General features: G+C 31.4%; 2 protein-coding genes across 11 annotated transcripts; both read left to right on the top strand.

Annotated features, from left to right (window-relative positions):
* The first annotated feature begins 8,727 nt into the window (after positions 1-8,727).
* Positions 8,728-14,978, top strand: LOC112776065 (disease resistance-like protein DSC1). 10 transcript variants are annotated; one of them, XM_072227524.1, is made up of 9 exons: positions 8,759-8,984; positions 9,172-9,340; positions 10,345-11,419; positions 11,519-11,827; positions 11,935-13,462; positions 13,562-13,640; positions 13,712-14,085; positions 14,636-14,670; positions 14,753-14,978. In XM_072227524.1, the coding sequence occupies exons 3-5, from the start codon at positions 10,355-10,357 to the stop codon at positions 13,444-13,446; spliced, it is 2,886 nt and encodes a 961-aa protein (XP_072083625.1). In that variant the 5' UTR covers positions 8,759-8,984; positions 9,172-9,340; positions 10,345-10,354; the 3' UTR covers positions 13,447-13,462; positions 13,562-13,640; positions 13,712-14,085; positions 14,636-14,670; positions 14,753-14,978. The 10 variants fall into 10 exon arrangements, with proteins under 10 accessions (XP_072083617.1, XP_072083616.1, XP_072083625.1 ...); XM_072227521.1 differs by having other exon boundaries at positions 8,782-8,984; positions 9,167-9,340; positions 13,562-13,619; XM_072227516.1 differs by having other exon boundaries at positions 8,728-9,340; positions 13,562-13,619.
* A 317-nt stretch (positions 14,979-15,295) lies between these two features.
* Positions 15,296-19,714, top strand: LOC140182110 (uncharacterized). The gene is made up of 15 exons (XM_072228220.1): positions 15,296-15,451; positions 15,583-15,610; positions 15,683-15,899; positions 16,435-16,515; positions 16,726-16,779; positions 16,862-16,948; positions 17,162-17,251; positions 17,335-17,454; positions 17,601-17,667; positions 17,750-18,248; positions 18,368-18,421; positions 18,583-18,936; positions 19,084-19,196; positions 19,267-19,359; positions 19,445-19,714. Exons 1-9 carry the CDS (start codon positions 15,296-15,298, stop codon positions 17,626-17,628), a joined length of 861 nt encoding a protein of 286 aa, XP_072084321.1. The 3' UTR covers positions 17,629-17,667; positions 17,750-18,248; positions 18,368-18,421; positions 18,583-18,936; positions 19,084-19,196; positions 19,267-19,359; positions 19,445-19,714.
* The last annotated feature ends 522 nt before the right edge of the window (positions 19,715-20,236 follow it).

Genomic DNA, 20,236 nt, shown 5'->3' with positions numbered 1-20,236 from the left:
TTTACAAATAAAAAAATAATTAATTTATATTCGTACTATATATAAAATAATTTTATTTTATTTTTAATATTCGTACTATTATTATTATATTATAAATTAAAATTCACTAATTTAAATTTATTTTTATTTTTAATATAAACATTAGAAATAAATAAAATTTTAGATATAGGGTAACAAAAATAATGTTTGAAAAAATTTGGATTTTTTTATTTTATTTTTAAAAAAAATCCAAAAAAGCACTCATGTTAGAGGCGCGGTTTTTACGAAACAAAATCATCAATCTTGATTTACAAATGCACCTCATATTTTTCTAAAATTACGTTTCAATCTCATTTAAATTATATATCTCCATTTTATGAACTGTATAAAAAATCATTAGGGCCAAACAAGTCTTGTTAAAACACAGTATGAATATTGAGCCAATTTTGATTATTCCAGAAGACATACGGCAAAACCAATTAGTGATGGATTAATTCAAGATGAGTGAAGTGGAAAACAAAACCAAAGGGAATGGAAACTGGCTAGAAACTACTGTTTTGATGTATACGAAATTACGAAGGAGACATTGAGCAATAGATAAGAGCAGAAATATTAAAATATTTCCAATAATTTCAGTCCAGACATCACGTTACTATAATTTATCATTTTAGGTCAAGTTATTTAATTAAATTGTTTGGAATCTAAAATTATTAAATTACAATTTTTTTAATATTATATACGTATTTGAAATATTTACATATCTACAAAAATCATTATAAAATGTAAATCTGTAGTTTCTGACGATTTCTTCATCATAATCCATTTTTTTAGAAAACACAGCAATTTTTAGTCATCACACAAATTTACATTTAATTTTAAAATTATTACACCTGTACCGATTTCTATATATATATAATATTAAAAAATTATATTTTTATAATTTTAAATTCTAAACAATTTAATTAAATAACTTACCATAATTTTATAAAAGCAGACAAACCTAATTTAACCTTCTCCTAAAGCATTATGTTTCTTACCAAAGACTTTAGTAAATTTTGACCATTGATCCACTCAAAATTTAATTTTTTTTATCTCAATTATTTTATTAAATATAATTTTTTATTATTTAATATTTTCTTTTACATATTTTTTATTAATCCTACTTAAAATCATACTTAATAAAATAAATTGAGAGAAAAAAAGATTTGAAGATAGCATTTGATTAGTGACTAAGATTGAAAGACTAAAATTTAGTATTATATTTGGTAGTCAGAGATTAGAACTAAAATTTCAATCTCTTTTTTTAAAATTTCAATCTCTTCCATACTTTCAAAAAATAGAAATACAAGAGACTAAAATTTTGAAAACAGTGACTAAAATTTAATAATATTTTATATAAAAAAATTTTAAATCTATCATTCAATTTTTATGTTTATTTTAAATTAAATATAATATTAAAATATATATTTTACACCAAACACAATACAAAAACTTAATTCAATCTCATTCTTTCAATTTTTATCTTCCAATTCCAATCTCCCTTCCAAATACAGTCGAAAGTAACCATTCTCGAAAAATTTTAGTCTGTTTTTTCGGCCTTTTTCTTTTTTTAAAACAAAGAAAGCTCAACACACTAAAGTGGAGCAACAGATAATTAAAAATACTATAAAACCATCAAAACAAAACCAAAAACGAATGTGATCAATCCCCTGTCATCTTCGGCATAGCCATCAACAACCAAAAGGATCAATATCAGTCCACTCCTTGTAGCTTATAAATGTTCTGCCTTGAATGACCTCAACACCTGTTGCTCTATTGTTAAAAATTCTGTCATTGCGTTCCATCCAAATGTTCCAAATCACTGCAAAGAATCCAGTCAGCCACCTCTTCTGCTCCTCTTTTGTATTAAGCATGCCAGTCCAACTCTCAAACAAACCTTTAATGGTTCCTGGGACTGCCCAATCTTTATGAAAGCACCTTAACCACGCGCACCACACCTGCCAAGTAAACTCACAAAAAAGAAACAGATGCTGCACAGATTCTATTTCTTTTTTACACAGGACACAAATATTGTCACTCTGCTGGATGACGCCTAATCTACTCAACCTCTCTTTAGTATTTACCCGACCAACTAGCACAAACCATCCAAATAGCTCGATTCTTGGAGGCACCAACCCTTTCCAAATAACACTTGTGAAATTATAGCTCGTAATCACTTGCGAAAGAGTCTCCGATTGCAGCACCTACACTACAGAGTTAGTAGAAAAAATACCTTTATTATCAAATTTTCAAACAAGATTATCTTCTCTACCGGTTGATAGCTTCACTGGCCTCAATCTCTCATGCAGTTGATGAACCAGTTCCAACTCCCACTGAAATAATTCTCTCCGCCACTGAAAATTTCAAATCCACTCTAACCCATCCCAGAACCCACAATCTCCTATCACAGATCCTTTTTCTATGGTAATGGTTTTGGGAATCCTTTGTACTGTTGATACATTATTGATCCAATTATTCAAGAATACTTTAAATAATTTTTTTTGAAAAAAGAATTTAAAGCATAAATTTTTTTATTAATAACATCTTATAAATAAATTATTTTGTATTTAGATTTTTAATTATAAAAATATTTATTTTAAAATTATAGTGTTTGGATAAATAATTTAAAAAATACATTTTTTTACACAAGAGAATGAATATTAAATAACGATGATAACAAATACTTTTCAATAATATTGAATAATTTTATATCACCTAATCACTAAGATTACAATTGATTAGGCAATTGATTATTTATTTACTCTTTTATTAGTTCCATTTTTCTAATGCTTTCCCACGTAATATCATTAAAAATTAGTTCTTCTACTTCACCTTCACCCATGAAATTAAAATTTTCATAAAATTTCTTAAATTGTTCATGGCTTATGTCATTCCGTGAAATAAAATTGTATAAAGCCAGCACCAATGATTCTAACTTGTATAAACCTAAGATCTTGCTTTTAAAAAAATACCTGGAAGGAATATATGCAATAAGTAGTTTAGATGAAACATTGTCTAAAAATAGTGGTGGAGGATCAATATTTCCACTGTAGGAATCATTACGTGAAAATGTGAAAATGGTGGTGAAGTGCTCGTACTTCTAGCAGATGAAACATTGCGTGAAAATAATGATGAAAGGTCTTTTAACAAATAGAACCTAGTGTGAAAATGGTGGTGGAAGACCAGTATTTCCAACAAAAACAGAAAATATTTTTTACAGAACCAAAAATAAAAGTATATCTTTTTTGTTTTGAAGTTAATTTTTTTACAAAAATAATAAAATAACTTATTAAAAAACAAAAAAATTCGTATATTTTTATTTTTTTTAAAAGATTATGAATTAATTTTTCAAAAAAATTATTTTTTTTTTTCATAATTCAAAAAAAAAAAGCTTCTGCTCCTTCTCAAAGGCTCATTTTTTAATTCACTCCAGCACAGCTAATTTGATGCTTTCTTACGGTCTTAATCCAATTAAGCGTTCCTAATTAATCTGTTGCGCTTTTTGTTTTTCGTTTTTTTAAGTTTAATTTTGCATTCCAATTAAGTAGAATTGTGAGTGGAACATCTTTTAGTGTAAATCTCAAATTAGCTTTCAATTTTGTTTTTAAACATTTTTAATTTAATAATTTTCTATTACACATGAAATTTGTAAATGTATAAATAGTGAAAAAATAGTTGCTTAAAATATAAATAATACGGAAAAAAATTTCTAAAATAAGAAAATATTTATAAAGTAACAAAATAAAAGAAGACACCTCAATCAGGCAGAGAAAGTTATATCAAAAGGTGATCCATGGTGATTTATGATGACATTGTACCAGGGGTAGCAGAGGTAATACAAATACTTCTAAAGTTAATAATTAAATGGTGCATTCTATGGTGTAGAAATGAAATTGTTTCTATATGTGTAAAAGGATAGGTGTCAATGTATTAGTAGTTTACGCTGATGGTTCTTGAATGAGAAAAAATTAATTAGAGTACTGATTCATTGGACCCACAAAAAGAAAGAGAGTGTGTGACATTGTATCTGTGCCATAGAGACAACTTATTAAGTTTTTTTTATTTTAATAAATTGAATAAATATTTTATTTATTAAAATAAATAATTTAAAAAATTATTATCATGTAGACGAGATATATGTATTTATAAATATAAAAATATATTTTATAAAAATAATAAAAAATATTAATAATTTAAATTAGACCAAACTCTTAAAAATAGAACATTTCAATTAATATGGAAGGTGGACGATCTTAACCGTACTACTTTCATCCACTGACGTTTTTTATTAGAATTTACACTAAATCAATTCAAATAATAACAGGGCGGGATTCGAACCCCCCAATACTTGTTTAAGCAAACTAGTGAGCTAATCACTAGACCAAATTCATTAATTAATTAGTTAAAACCACCTATTTCTTCTGTTATTTTAAAACTGCTCATCTTTTCTATTATTTGAAACTGTTTATCTTTCTTATTATTTAAAATATTCTATGATGAGTTTGGAAAACTCTAATTTAAATTGATGATGATCAAACATTATTAACAGCAAAATTATTAATTTATTTTTTATTAAAGTATGTTAATTGTAATAATTTTTGCTGTGTAGATTCCTTTTTGGGCCGAAATAAAAGAAAGTTGGCAAGCCCAAATTTGTTACTTATAGCTCAGCCTTGAAACATAATGTCCAAATTGATTTGGCTGAAGCAAGTTGTTATCTTGGGCCAAAATTGAACTATTATTGCTACAAGCCCAAATTAACAAGTGTTGCTACATGACCCAATGCATGATCCGAAAATAATTCATCAGGAAAGCAAATGTTATTATTTGCCTTATGCCTTCCAACGGATCTAAGCTTATTACCATGTGATGGATTCCAAATTCATTCAATTATCATTTATTGCATGGGAACAATGAGAGAGAAAAAAGAACATCTAATTTGATTGCAGCATCTAATGCTACACGCTACTCAACAAGGGAAGAATCATTTCAAGTAATTTCATTCTCTTTCCTAAATCAATGATGTTCAAATGTCTTTCTTCTCTCTCATCACTTTCTTTCTCTTCGGTCCTTACACAGCAAACCATGGAGACTTTGAGCTATCAAAAAGAAGGGAAGGCAAGCTACAAGACCATCTCAATGATGGCAAGAAAACATAAAAAATGTAGTGGCTAAGATCTTCAACCATGAAAGAAAAGATATGGTGATGAAATCTCAGCCTCTCCATACCAAAAATGGGTAAGGAAGATTTCGGCCAGCAAGGAGAAGATCCTTGGAGAGGATGGCTTGTCTCTGCTTTTGAGCTCACTCATCACAGAAGGTAGCTAGGGTGGTTACGTGAGGGAGGAAGTAAAAGTGGAGCAGATGAAGCTATCACCATCATGAAGCATCAAGGGCCAGAAATCCATCTTGGAGAGCAAGACAAGGATGGAGCGCTCGGATTGATGAAGAGTGATGACCAAGGAAGGACTAGAGGTAATTGCATGTTGGTTATTGCTCTCTCTAGCCGAACCGGTTTTGTTCTTGAAGGAAGAAGAAGTTGGCTTGGGTTTTGGCTTCAAAGGTGGAGACTTCTCTCTTCTATAAAAAAGAGTGAACAGCCACGGTTTGGAGCAAGGAGTTAGAAGTAAGCAATGAGAGTGCAAGGCACAGGATTCTCAGAGCTACCTAAGCTTACAGATTTTCTTCTTCTTCAATGTATTCTGTTTAGTATTTTTCTGTTTAATTTTGTCATGTCTTGAGTCTCATGGAAAAAAGGCAAACAGTGAGGTTTGTATGAAAAAGCCATAGAGCGAAAAAAGACAGAGAGTGCAAAATTAAAAGAAAAAGCCATAGATGTCCTTAAAGTTCTTTTGTTCATCTATGTTGTGTTTCATGATTCTGTGGGAATCCCCTTATAAGTTGGGTTAACACTTTACAGTCTGTAATCAAGAAGATTATAGTGAAATTCCATCATGGTTGTGATGGAGACTGGATGTAGGCTGCACTGCACTTAGTAGCTGAACCAGGATATATTTGGGTGTAATTTTCTCTCTTCTCTACTCCATTTCTGTTTCTACTGCACAGGAGCTAAGTCTGAAAAAATATCTCGTGCCAAGTGACGAGACAAAAAGAAAAATCTCGTGGCTGGGGACGAGACAAAAGAAAAAGTCTCATGGCTAGTCACGAGATAAAAAGACAAAAAGTTTCCAGAAGTGGTTTCAAAGGTCAACAAGTATTATCAAGCAAAAAGGGGCTAAGATTCAACCCCCTTTTCTTAGCCACTGATAACCATCATTCTATTTTTAAGAGTTTGATTTAATTTAAATTATTAATATTTTTTATTATTTTCAAAAATTATATTTTTATATTTATAAATACACATATCTCGTTTACACTATAAACGAGATAATTTTTTATGTATCTCATTGTAAGGAGATATATGAAAATTGAAAAAATACACATATATCGATACGAGTAAAATTATCTTGTTTACAGTATAAATAAGATAAGAGATGCTTATGTATTTTTCTAATAATTTTTAAAATTATTTATTTCAGAAAATAAAATATTTATTTAATTTATTAAAATAAAAAATTTCCACATATTATTTGATTTATTGTTAATAAATATGTATATCACTAATCAAATTAGAATTAAATCTATTAGATGAAAAAAATTTTGAAAATTTTTTTTTAATATTAACCAAAATATTTTTTATAGAATTTAAAAAAGAAAAAGATCTTGAGACTAACTTACTTTCACTCTTAAAATTATTACTATTAAAAATGAAAGAATGTATAATTTAAGTAATAGGTAATTACTATTCATTTATCGTGGTTAACAAATTTATTGTTTTTATAATTATATGTCCTAAATATATTAATAATTATTTTTATATTTTTAATATTTTACATGTTTTAATTTATAAATTGAATTGACAATTTACTATTATTAAAGATATCCCATTTTTTTAGAAGAAAATATTTAACTTTGAACAAAAGACTAAATTAGAACGATATAAAATGTTTTAGACAAAAATAAAATATTTTTTCAATTATAATTGAATAAATCGAAAACGTTAAAGATAAAATTAAATAAAATAAAAAATTAGAAATAGTTTAAAAAAAATTACAGACATTAAGGACAAAAGTATATTTTACCCTATTATTAAATATTTAAAAATAAATAACAATTTACGATTGAAAAAATATTGTTTTGGTCCATAATATTTGAACTAAGTTCTAATTTTATCCTTAATATTTGAAATATTTTATTTTTGTCTAAAACATTTTATATCGTTCTAATTTAGTTTTTGTTCAAAGTTAAATATTTTCTTCTAAAAAATGGGATACCTTTAATAATAGTAAATTATCAATTCAATTTATAAATTAAAACATGTAAAATATTAAAAATATAAAAATAATTTGTAATATATTTAGGACATATAATTATAAAAACTAATTAAATTTGTTAACTACGATAATTGAATAGTAATTACCTATTACTTAAATTATACATTCTTTCGTTTTTAATAGTAATAATTTTAAGAGTGAAATTAAGTTAGTCTCTATATTTTTTCTTTTTTAAATTCTATGAAAAATATTTTGGTTAATATTAAAAAAATATATTTTTTTTAAATTGTTTCATCTAATGGACTTAATTCTAATTTGATTAGTCATACACATATTTATTAACAATAAATCAAATAATATGTGAAAATTTTTTATTTTAATAAATTAAATAAATATTTTATTTTCTAAAATAAATAATTTTAAAAATTATTAAGAAAATACATCAGCATCGCTTATCTTGTTTATACTGTAAACGAGATAATTTTATCCGTATCGAGATATGTGTATTTTTTCAATTTTCATATATCTCCTTACTGTAAACGAGATATGTGTATTTGTAAATATAAAAATATAATTTTTGAAAATAATAAAAAATATTAATAATTTAAATTAAATCAAATTCTTAAAAATAGAGTATTTCAAATAATAAGAAAGATAAGCAGTTTCAAATAATAGAAAAGATGAGCAATTTCAAAATAATAGAAGAAATATGCAGTTTTAACTAACTAATTAATGAACTTGGTCTAGTGGTTAGCTCACTAGTTTGCTTAAGCAAGTGTTGGGGGTTCGAATCCCGCCTTGTTATTATTTGAATTGATTTAGTGTAAATTCTAATATAAAACGTCAGTGGATATAAGTAGTACATTTAAGATCGTCCACCTTCCATATTAATTAAAATGTTCTATTTTTAAGAATTTGACCTAATTTAAATTATTAATATTTTTTATTATTTTTATAAAATATATTTTTATATTTATAAATACATATATCTCGTTTACATGGTAATAATTTTTTAAATTATTTATTTTAATAAATAAAATATTTATTCAATTTATTAAAATAAAAAAACCTAATAAGTTGTCTCTACGGCACATATATAATGTCACACACTCTATTTTTTTTTGTGGATCCAATGAATTAACAATTGTGTACTCTAATTAATTCTTTCCTATCCAATAACCATCGACGTGAACTACTAATACATTGACACCTATCCTTCTACACATGTAGAAATAATTTTATTTCTACACCATAGAATGCACATTTTTTAATATGTATATTTTTGTCAAAAAAGAAAAATCATGTCTAACGTCATTACATACATCATTATGGTTGCCTAGCATTGCTAGTGTCATTCGGCTTTTTTTTTTCTTTTGTTAAATTCTTAGCCCAAAGTATAGAAACATATGAAAAGTTGAGAACTAAGACGTTTACTGCAGTTTAGGCGTTGGTTCAGGTGGTAATTCATATGCTTCTTAATATTAGAAAAAAAAAAAAAAAAAAAACGCTTGCTTGATGTATCATGTAAATAAAATATTAGCCAAGAAGAGATTATATAAAGCTTAGCCTTCTTCCATTCAGAGACACTAAAAACCGCAGAAAAAGTGAGAACAGTGTGAAGCAAAATCCAAGGTAGGTTGTTCAACTCTTACATCTACTTCACTATTTTATGGACTATATATCTGAATTGCTGAAGTTTTCCCTGAAACTCTGTGGTATTTGAGATTGAGAGTGATTATTAATTTGATATTCAAGTTGAATGAGTTTAGATTTCATTCTTATTCTGTTATAATTGACTAGTTCGATCTATGTAGAATAGAAAACAGAATCTGTTATTTTTCAATTTAAGGTGGTTATTATGGAGATGATATGTAATGAAGTCAGAATTGTAATCAAAATGAGGTATTCTGGGTTCCATGAGGTACTTGAATTGATCATGATGTCAGAACACTAGTGTGCCTTTTAATTTGGACAAGTTAATCTCTCAGGTATGCATATTGATTTTTCTTATTATTTGAGACAAGTTATCAATCTTATAAAAGAAAGGGAGAAGTAAACTCATGCTATTTTAACACTTCACATGAATGACCAAAATAAAAAGTAAAAAGGTCATGTGACTTTTTCTTAATTGATTTTGTAATCTTTTTAACAACCGTATATTGCTACACAACCACCATTTGCTCTTACTCTTGCTCTTGCATCAAAGTAAAACTACTCTTCTGACTAGATACATCCTTTTATATATGGAAATAGGGGTGTCCGCGGATTGGATCGGATCGGATATGGCAAAAAATTCTATCCGATCCGCACAATTTTCATCGGATCGGATCGGATCGGATATCGGATATATCCGCATTATTAAACCTTCTCTTTTTAATCATATTTCTATGTAAAAAAATTCGATAAAAATATTTATTTCATACTTTTAAACTTATTTATTTCTAAAATATTTTTAATCAAATTCTCTCTAAATAACAAAAATAAAATAATACAATATATGAATAATAATTACTAACTAAAACATACAAACAAGTAAATATAATACCAAACATATATATGTTTGTTTATTTTTTTAATTATTATAGTGCGGATCTGCAGATCCGTGGATGTAGAGCAGATATCCGCAATCCGATCCGCAAAGGGTGCGGATCGGATCGGATCCGATGGATCCGATGGATCCGATCCGATCAATTTATGGATCGGATCATATCCGCAATTTTCGGATCGGATGCGGATATTTACCGCGGATCTGCGGATACGATCCGATCCATGAACGCCCCTATATGGAAAGTATATGTTAATTGAGGGCACTCTTGATTAGTTAGATCTTTCGTTAATAGTTAATATTATAATATAAAGCCACATTTTTTTTTGACTGATATATGTTTTGTATTTTGTTAGTAATCATATTTTCTGTTTACTTACATTGTTACACACGGAAGGACTGACTCAAACCTCATTTGACTTCTTTGTTTACTTGAAAATATGAAAGCACACTCCAAATGGATCTGCAGAAATTGAATCTCGATAATACAAATGAAACCGAAAACTCTTTTGTGAAGGACCAAAACTATGCACATATTGAATCTTTATTGAGAACCCAACCAAAAGAAGTTCAAGTAATTGGAGTCTGGGGCATGGGTGGTATAGGTAAGACAACCATTGCTGCTGCTATATTTGAAGAGTTCTCTCCCAAATATGAAGTCAATTGTTTCTTGGCAAATGTAAGAGAAGAATCATCAAAGCATGGATTCAAATACATATTCAATAAGCTTCTTTGTGAGTTACTACAAGAAGATATTCATATTGATACTCCCACAATCATATCCTCTAATATTATGAGTAGATTGAGGCACAAGAAAGCTCTTATTGTTCTAGATGATGTGAATAGTTCTGATCTTCTTGATAATTTGCTCGGAGTAGGAAACGATTATCTAGGAGTTGGTAGCAGAGTCATTGTGACAACTCGAGATAGGCATGTCCTTACATGTAGAGCCGTTGACCAAATTCTTGAAGTCAAGGAAATGAACTATCATAACTCCCTTAAACTCTTTAGCTTGAATGCCTTTAACCAGATCCATCCACCTGAGAATGGATTCCAGGAGCTATCGAAGAGAGCAGTTGCTTACGCCAAAGGCAACCCTTTAGCTCTAAAGGTTTTGGGATCGTTTCTTCGTTCCAAAAGTGAAGATGATTGGGATAGTGCCCTAACAAAATTGAAAGGAACTCCTGATGCAAATGTTCACAAGGTGTTGAGATTGAGCTTTGATGAATTGGATGATGCAGAAAAGAATATATTTCTAGACATTGCATGTTTCTTCAAAGGGGAAGAAAAATATAAAGTAATAATGATATTGAATGCCTGTGGTTTCCATGCAAATATAGGGATAAGAAACCTTTTAGACAAGGCTCTGATAACAATAACCAAAATGAAGAGAATACAAATGCATGACTTGATACAAGAGATGGGTCAAGAAATTGTTTGTGAAGAGTCTGCTAAAATTCCTGGGGGACAAAGTAGATTGTGGAACCCTGATGAAGTTTGTGACATACTGAAGAATGATAAAGTAAGAGAAAATGATTCTTTGTATTGTTTACAAAAACATATATGAAATATAGCTTATTGAATATTACACTAACATTGATTGATGTATTTATTTGTCCAGGGGACTGATGCAATTGAAAGCATATTCTTGGACATGACTCAAACCACAGATCTACATATAAGCTCCAATGCATTCAGAAAGATGCCAAATCTAAGGTTACTTGCCTTTGCTGATAGCATTGGTCATGGGAGAAGGAGAACCAACAATAATTTGTATCTTCCAACAAATCTTGAGTTACCTAATAGCTTGAGATATATTCAGTGGGATGGATATCCATTGAAATCTTTACCATCCATTGGTTGGCCTAAAAACTTGGTTGAGATTTCCATGCCAGACAGCAATGTCGAAAAACTTTGGGATGGAGTACAGGTATGCATGATATAACACCATGTATGTATATATTTGTTTGTCTTTGACAGAATTTTAAGTGTTAAATCCTAAACCTTAAATGTATGTATGTATATATATTGTTACAGAATTTACCAAGTTTAGAGATAATCAACCTTCGAGGCTCCAAGCGCTTGATAGAGTGTCCAAATTTCTCAGCCACCTCAAATTTAAAAGAAGTATGGTTCAATTTCTGTGAAAGCTTGACTCATGTTCACCCTTCTATTTTCTCTCTTGAGAAGCTTGAGTTTTTAGCTGTGTATGGATGCAAAGAACTCAAGAGCCTATGCAGTAGCAATTGTTCACCTTCTCTTCATACAGTGGTTGCCTATAACTGCCCTAATCTCCAAGAGTTCTCAGTCCCAATTCTGCATCAAGATTCCAAAATTCATTTGCATTTGAGATCAACTCCTTTGAAAGAACTTCCACCATCAATTCTGCATCTTAAACACCTTGTAAACTTCTCTTTTCCAATTAGCAAGAATCTTGCAAAACTTTCTGCAAATTTTGCTAATCAAATCATGCTTTCTGACATCAGTGAACACGAGCAAGACGCGGTCGCCACTCTGCATTCAGTACTACCCTGCCCTGTATTCAAACATGTAAAGCTTCTCAAATTTGATAATTGCCATAGCTTAACCGAACTCCCTGACAACATCTCTTTGTTATCATCATTAGTGAAACTAAGCTTTCATAAAACCAATGTCATAGGCTTACCTGAAAGCATTAAGTTTCTTCCACAACTCAAAGTTCTTAAAGTTTGTCACTGTGAAATGCTGCAATTTATACCAGTGTTTCCACCTTCTGTTGAATGTCTTAAGGTATGGGATTGTAAATCTTTGAAGACAATATTGAGTTTGGAAAGTGAAACACCCAAACAACATGCAGGTACTTTCATATTCCTGGACTGCATGAATTTGGATGAAAATTCATGCAATGCCATTCTGAAAGATGCTATTGCTAGGACAAAATGTTGGATGGAAACAATACTAACAAGCGAATCAGAAGTCTCGGAAGAACAACGAGAGAATGAAGATCATAATGTGATTAATTTTGGGAAGATCTGTTATTTCTTTCCTATAAGAGGTAGCATACTTCAAGAGTTTTTCCATGACTACTCTGCTCAATCTTCATTTAGTACTAAAGTGCCTCCAAGCTCCAATTTGTGTGGGTTCATTTTCTTCTTGGTTCTTTCTGGAGCACAATCATGCAGCACTGATGAACTTGTTATTAACTTTGAGTGCGAATGTTACTTGGAAACAAGCTGGGGAGAAAGTATCCATGTAGCAAGTTCCGCCATTGTCGAATGGGACTGCGATATGACCATTGGATACCAGCTGAATGTTATGCAGGATCATGTGTTGTTATGGTATGATGAAGAATGTTCAAAGCAGATAATGGAAACAGTTAAAGGAAGAGAAGCTAATACTGAAAAGAAGTCCCATTTTAATGCAAAGATGACAGTTAAGTTGGTTGCTAGGCTACCAAACAAAGAGGAAGCAATGATAAAAGAGTGTGGCGTCCGATGGATATATTCAAATGTGGAGGCAGGATCATCAAGAGAGCAGAGATCCAAGAGAATCATGGAAGATGAAGACTAGAAGTGAAAAGCACAAGGTAATCATCCAAAGCTCAAATAGTTGATTGTGATTTTTCATTGTATTTGTATGCTGTGCTTGCTGTTATAGGTGCTAATTGATGTATATTTCAATCAAGTATATGGAATAATATCAATAAATTGCAATTGTTGCTGCTGGAAAAGACTTGTTCTAAGGTTGTGTACCTAAATTTTTTGGTAAGAAATTTGATTGTATTCTCACCTTTCTGTTTGCTTGTTTAATTTGACCGGTTGTAATTTCTTTTCAGAAATGAAATATTATCTCACAAACAAGTATTAATTTAAACGGGCCTGCTACACATACAAGCAAAAAAGCCTTACAAGTTATCCAAGCTACCAGCCCAGAATCCTTTTACACGCGCAGTGAAGAGCATTGAATAGAGCGTCATTTACACGCGCTCCACTCAAACGGTTATGTTTCACGTAAACCGCCCCTTAATGGCAGACTCTTCCACTTCTTCCCCTTCTCAAAGTCATTCAGAGAAAACGCAACCCTTCCATTTTCGAGCAACATTCGAAACTCAAGATATACAACTCGTCGCTAACATTCGAAAACTCCATCAACACACCATAAAACTTTCGATCAAGAATCTCCAGAGAAAACAAAGCTATAATACTCAAGGTACGTTACATTACCATTCCTGTATATTTTCCAGATTTCGAACTAGGTTTTACTGTTCTTCTACGTTGTTGTACGTTTTACTGTTCTTCTTGCTCTACGTCTCATTTTACAGTTTATAATGTTCTAGGTTTTACTGTTATTCTTGGTTCTATGTTATACTGTTCTTCTTCGTTCTTCTAGGTGTTATTGTTCTTATTGTTCTAGTTCTTCTGGTAACTGATTTTTGGGGGTATATTCCGTAGTTTGGTGGGTGTATATGGAGTAATTTGTTGGGTGTATATGGCATAAAATGTTGGGTGTATATTTCTGAACTGATATACGGTAATAGTCAGTAGTTGCTTATATTTGCTTGTCCATGGATGTATATTGCTTGACCTTGTAATGTTGCTTGACTTTGAATATTGATGCATGTTTGAGTGATACCTGACTGATATATATGGGTGTATCTGAATCATATCTATGGGTGTATCTTACTGTTATCTATGGGTGTATCTGACTCATATATATGGGTGTATCTTACTGATATCTTTGGGCGTATTTTTCATTTCAGAGAAAATGGCAGCGAGAAACCAACCTGGAAGAAATGTAAGAACAAATATATGTCTTACATGAAATCAGTTTTATATAATAGAAATATATCTGACTATAATTTTATTTTTGTTTACAGCAAACCAAAGACCTTAAGTGTGCAACACATCTCTTAAGTGATAAATTCAGAAACATGAGTGAGGAGAAGAAAACGATTATGAGGGATTTGGGATTCGGTGGCTTGATGCACATCCCACCACTAAGGGTGCATCACCAAGTGTGAAGGGAGCTGGCTAACAACTTCAAACTAGGGGAGAACAGACTGGAAACCGGATACGGTTCTTTTAAAATAACACCAAGAAAAACAGGTCATGCGCTTGGCATCAATGCAAAAGGTAACTCGCTAAAAATTATAGGTGTATATTAACTGATGCTTTGGTGTATTTAAGTTGATGCTTGGGTGTATTTGAACCGATTTTGATACTTTGTTGTTTTCCTTTTTGTAGGAGATCTATTTCCTCAAAAAGTCGATTATAAGAAACTTTCTGAGGATGACAAAGAAATTTTTAGAAGATTCCAGGGTAAGACCCTCAAAAGTCTTACAGATGAGATGATGGATATTGGCGTGGGTAACGAAGAGGAACGCCTAATGTTCAAGAGGATTTTCATCCTCTATATACAGATGGCGTTCCTTTTACCAACGACAATAAACAAAATCCCGCCTGTGCACCTGACCCCAATTTTTGAGATGGACAGCATAACGGAGCGAAACTGGGGAGGGCATGTTTTGAGCTTTATCGTCAAGGGCATAACCGACTACAAGGAGAAAAAGAAGAAGGCAATTGATGGCTGCCTCTTTGCCCTAATGATAATTTACTTTCATCTTTCTAAAAACAAAGGCAAGAAGAGGGCTGAAAGACCGCCAAAACCCTGGATTGCCAACTGGAGTAAGGAGCAGTTGGTCGAAAGAATGAGTGCAGAAACAGAAAAAATTTTGGTAAGTGAACATAATATGTTGGGTGTATTTTATTTACCTGAATGCTGCTAACTAAAATATCTAATGTTTCAGGGGATTGTAAAGATGGCACAAACAAGAGAGATAATGAAAAAAATAGAGAAAAAAGAAAAAAAAAAACAAGAAATCAAAAAAAAAAAAAAAGGAAGGCAAGTTCAACATCGTCTTCGGAGACAGAAACAACTGATAGTGACAGTTCTACCTCTGAGTCTGAGACTCAAGAAGACTCAGAGGATTCACCAAGAAAACAACCCAGCAAAAAAGGAAAAAAGTAAGTACCATACTTGGGTGTATTTTCTTTGTCGAGTTGGGTGTATTTTGTGGAACCATTTGGGTGTATTTTGTTTATCAAGTTGGTGTATGTTGTTTATTAAGTTGGGTGTATTTCGTTTGTTGTGTTGGGTATATATTGTCCATTCAGTTGGTTGTATCTTTTGCATTCATTTGGGTGTATTTTATATCTTTAGTATGTTCTAAATAATGATTGTTTGCCTTCAAGAATGGACTCCAAAAAAAAAAAAAGAAGAGTCAAGAGGATTCAGATTCTGATTCAGAATCTGAATCAACTGATGAGTAATGTTCTGAAATTATTACTCCTTTCTTTTGGCTTCATTATCAAGATTTCGTATATTAACTAAAGTGTCTCTTATTAACTTATAGAAGCGAAGAATCATCACCGGTGAAGAAGCAAAAAAAAAAAAAGAAAAAGACACAAAGAACACCAAAAAAATAAGCACTTCTTTGGATAATATTCTGTGATAAAATTAATTTTTTATTTCTGATTCATACTCGTTTTTTCCACCCAGAACACAATCCAAAAAGAAAAAGGTTGTTGTTGAGCATTCATCTTCTGAAGAAGATCAATACTATGATGGGTACAATACCTCGTAAGCTATATTACCGTCTATCATCATAATTATTTTTGTTAACATCTTCTTTTATGAATGTAGTGAGAGATATGAAATAGGAAATGAATATCTAGATGAATTGTTAAGGGAAAACGATGAAAAATCTGCTGCAGAGGGTATGTCTTGTTGGGGTGTATATTTTAGATTTTAGTGTATTTTCTTTGCTAATAATTGTTTATTGTTTCGCAGGGAGAACGAAGCTGACCTGCGATCGACAGAAGGTCGCTATGTCTCCTCTGAAACGTAAGAAGCTTTATTTAATAAAATCTTGTTATCATGATTTACCTGTATCATATTTTGTCTGAATAACATGAAATCTGTTTAGAATACCGGATGTGAACTTGGAAAGTGATGATCCTTCCTCTCAAGGACGCACAGAACAAAGTAGTGTAAATAAGCCGGCAGAGAGCATGTAATTTCTCTTTCAAATAACCGTTACTTTTGTTCTTTTATTACCTTCTACTTCTAATTCTGTATATATTTTTTTTAGAAAAAAAGTCCTTTATTATTTTATTCAAGAAAAAAAAAGCAAAAACTGCAAGTATGTAAGTTCTCAAAAAACAAAGCCTGTCTTTCTTTTGAATTGTTCGGATGTATTTTTTTACTTTCTTTGGGTGTATTTTAGGTTGAGTCCGGTTCAACAGTCAGCCAGTGAGCCGGCTGATTCGAATATGATGGTTGTGAGGGAAGAGACACCGTCGGAAGGGCTTGCAATGTGAGTTTTTCAAGAATATTTCAACCTTATAACCTTATTATTTTCAAAGGCGTTGTTAACCTTTCATTTTTCTTCTTGTTTAGACTTCCGATTCAAGTTTTTGTGCCAGTGTCCCAAACAACCACTGTGCCGGAATTTGAAGAAACACCTGAGACAGATTTTGAACCAACCCCTCTGCTACAAATTGAAGGAACTACAAAAACGTAAGAAATAGTATTGGGTGTATATTTGTTTAGAGTTTGGGTGTATATTGCGTTACAGTTCGGGTGTATATTTGGTAACAGTTTGGGTGTATATTGTTCCTGAATACTTTTTTTTACGCCATGATTAATTTTGTGTAACCGTGCAGCACTCCTGAATCCCCCCCAACAACTTGAGGAAAGCACACCCACGCTTCCCCTAGCTCCATCTAAAATGTAAGTTCATCAGAGTAAAATCAATCTTTGCTTATCATCCATATATTCTTATTCTTATAATACGTCATACATGATCACACAGTTATCCAGCCCCAGAAGACGCTGTTGCGCTGATGATGATGGCACGGACAGCATCGTATGTTCCTAGAACAGATCCGTTGCCATCATTCAGCCTTGCCCTCACTGATTCAAGCCAAGAAAATGCAACAACACAGGAGGGAGCGTCAACACAGGAGGCAAAAATGGCAAAATCTCCAGAAGCTGCAAATTTGCTAGAACAATTAGAGGATTTGGTACAAAAAATAGCAAGCAGTGCGGCGAAAGAAGAAAGTAAAAGTCCACAAATTCAAAAGGAGACTGGCGGAGAAAGTTCTGGGAAGTTTGAAACTCCTGCCGGAAAAAATCAGAATACGGATGATATGAAAGAGAAGTGCTACATCTGGGGGACGCGAGTGAAGACATACGCAGATGGCAAAACTAAAGAGTATGACAACGTGTGCACTCTGATTTCCCAAGATAAATACATTTTGACAAGAATGCACCTTGCATCACTCTAGGCGGGAAGTTATATAGAAGATGAGGTAATATTAGAATAACATTAATGTTTTTACACCAAAGTTAACTGTAATGTTTATTAATGTAAATTGATTTCGGCATATATTTTTAAATTGTATCTGCCATGTGCCTCATCCTCAACCAGAAAAATGATAGAAGGTTTCAAGAACAAGTATACTGTCTCCTCCCTGATATTGTGGTAAGTGTTACTTCTACGAATTTTAGGTGTATTTTCTATATTCATTTGGGTGTATTTTTTACGTTCAATTAGGTATAAGTTGTGTAGTCATTTGGGTTTATTTAAAGTATTCACTTGGGTGTATTTTCAGTATTTCATTTGTTGTTTCATAATTGTTGCAGAACATGGCCATTTCGAAGCACCCAAACGGGGAATTCATACCACCTAAAACCAATAAAGAATTCAGGGTGGAAGACTACCCAAGTTTTATTCCCTTCATAGATGCAAAAAAATTAACTTTGCATCTATATGTAAATTTTCATTTGTAAAATTTGTTAGTACTGTTCTTTACTTATATGCCAAATAAAATAACACACTGTTGAAATGTGGCAATCCTTCAGATTTTTGCACCTGTTTGCTACTCGGGCCATTGGTGATTATGGGTGATTGATACAACAAAGCAGAGATTTTATATACTTGACCCGCTACACAAGAAAGCTTCAAGCGATGAGAGAAAGCAGCTTAATAAATTCACTGTAAGTTGGCTCTATGTTCTTTACTTTAATAGATAGGTGTATTTCAATTCAATATAAGGTGTATGTATATTTTGCTTTGGGTGTAAGTATGTTCTCCTTTGGGTGTATTTCATTCGGGTGTATTACTGATTTGTTTTGGTATTTAAGGGATATGTAATTTCAAGAATGAGAGCATATGCCGGCGGGGAACCTCTGAAGAAAGACGAGAAGGAGAAGGAAATTAAAGTATCATACGTTAATATATCAGGCCAAAAATCAAGGTATAAATTTGTGACTCTGAACATTAAACTTTCCTAAATGAGATTTGTAATTTATTTTCTTCGTTTTCAGCTATGACTGCGCTATTTACGTTATGAAGTGGCTTGAGTTAATTGAGCCGAAAAACATTAAAAGGGAAAGTATGAATGGGATAATTGGAAACAGGTAACTGTCTTTAAAACTATATAACTCTGTATTACTTTACTGAATTAATATTGCTGTTTAAACAGAATATACTTTTTAATTGTAGGACGAGGTGGACCACTATAGAGTGGAATATGCTTCGCGGATACTATTCAGTGAAATGAATAAAGAGAGAGATCAAGCAATTAGAGCGAGTAATGCAATAAGACTGTCGAAGCCATCCTCCGTATTATTGAGTCTGTTTTGTCAGATAAATTCTACTGATATAGAAACTGAGTAATCCAACTGCTAGCTAGTTTGTAAATTGAACAAATGCTATAAAAATTTGCCATTTATAAACAACTTCTATTCAATGAAATTTTTTTCCATAGTTAAACTGTCTGTGCTGTTAAACTGTTTGTGCTGTATTCAAAAGCTCTGTATTACAGGTGGTAAAATATGAAGGAAAACATCAAGGCAGATCTAAACACAAATTATAAACTTTTACACCCAACGAAAGTTTAATATACACCCAAGATTGCTTAAAATATACACCCAAACTGTCTGTGCTGTATTCAAAATGTATGAATTACAGGTACTAAAATATGAAGAAAAACATCAAATCAAATATACACCCATAACCTGCGATTTTTTACACCCAAATAAAGTTGAATATACACCCTGAAATCTACCCCTCTGATGCTTTGAGACTAAAACCCTGAACCCTAAACACTTAAAACCTAAACCCTTACCCCTAACCTGTAAACCCTAAAACCCTAAACCCTAATATTATATATATGTATCTATATTTAAAATGTGAATCACAATAAAAATCACAAAAATACACCCAAAAGAACAGTGCTTTTACACCCATATTCTGTAAAACTATACATCCAAAGAGTTATCCCCTGCTGCTGGT

The sequence above is a fragment of the Arachis hypogaea genome, chromosome 19 (genome assembly GCF_003086295.3).
Source record: "Arachis hypogaea cultivar Tifrunner chromosome 19, arahy.Tifrunner.gnm2.J5K5, whole genome shotgun sequence".
Taxonomy (NCBI): Eukaryota; Viridiplantae; Streptophyta; class Magnoliopsida; order Fabales; family Fabaceae; genus Arachis; species Arachis hypogaea.
The sequence above is the reverse complement of the archived record's forward strand: the minus strand, read 5'-3'. Positions and strand labels throughout refer to the sequence as shown.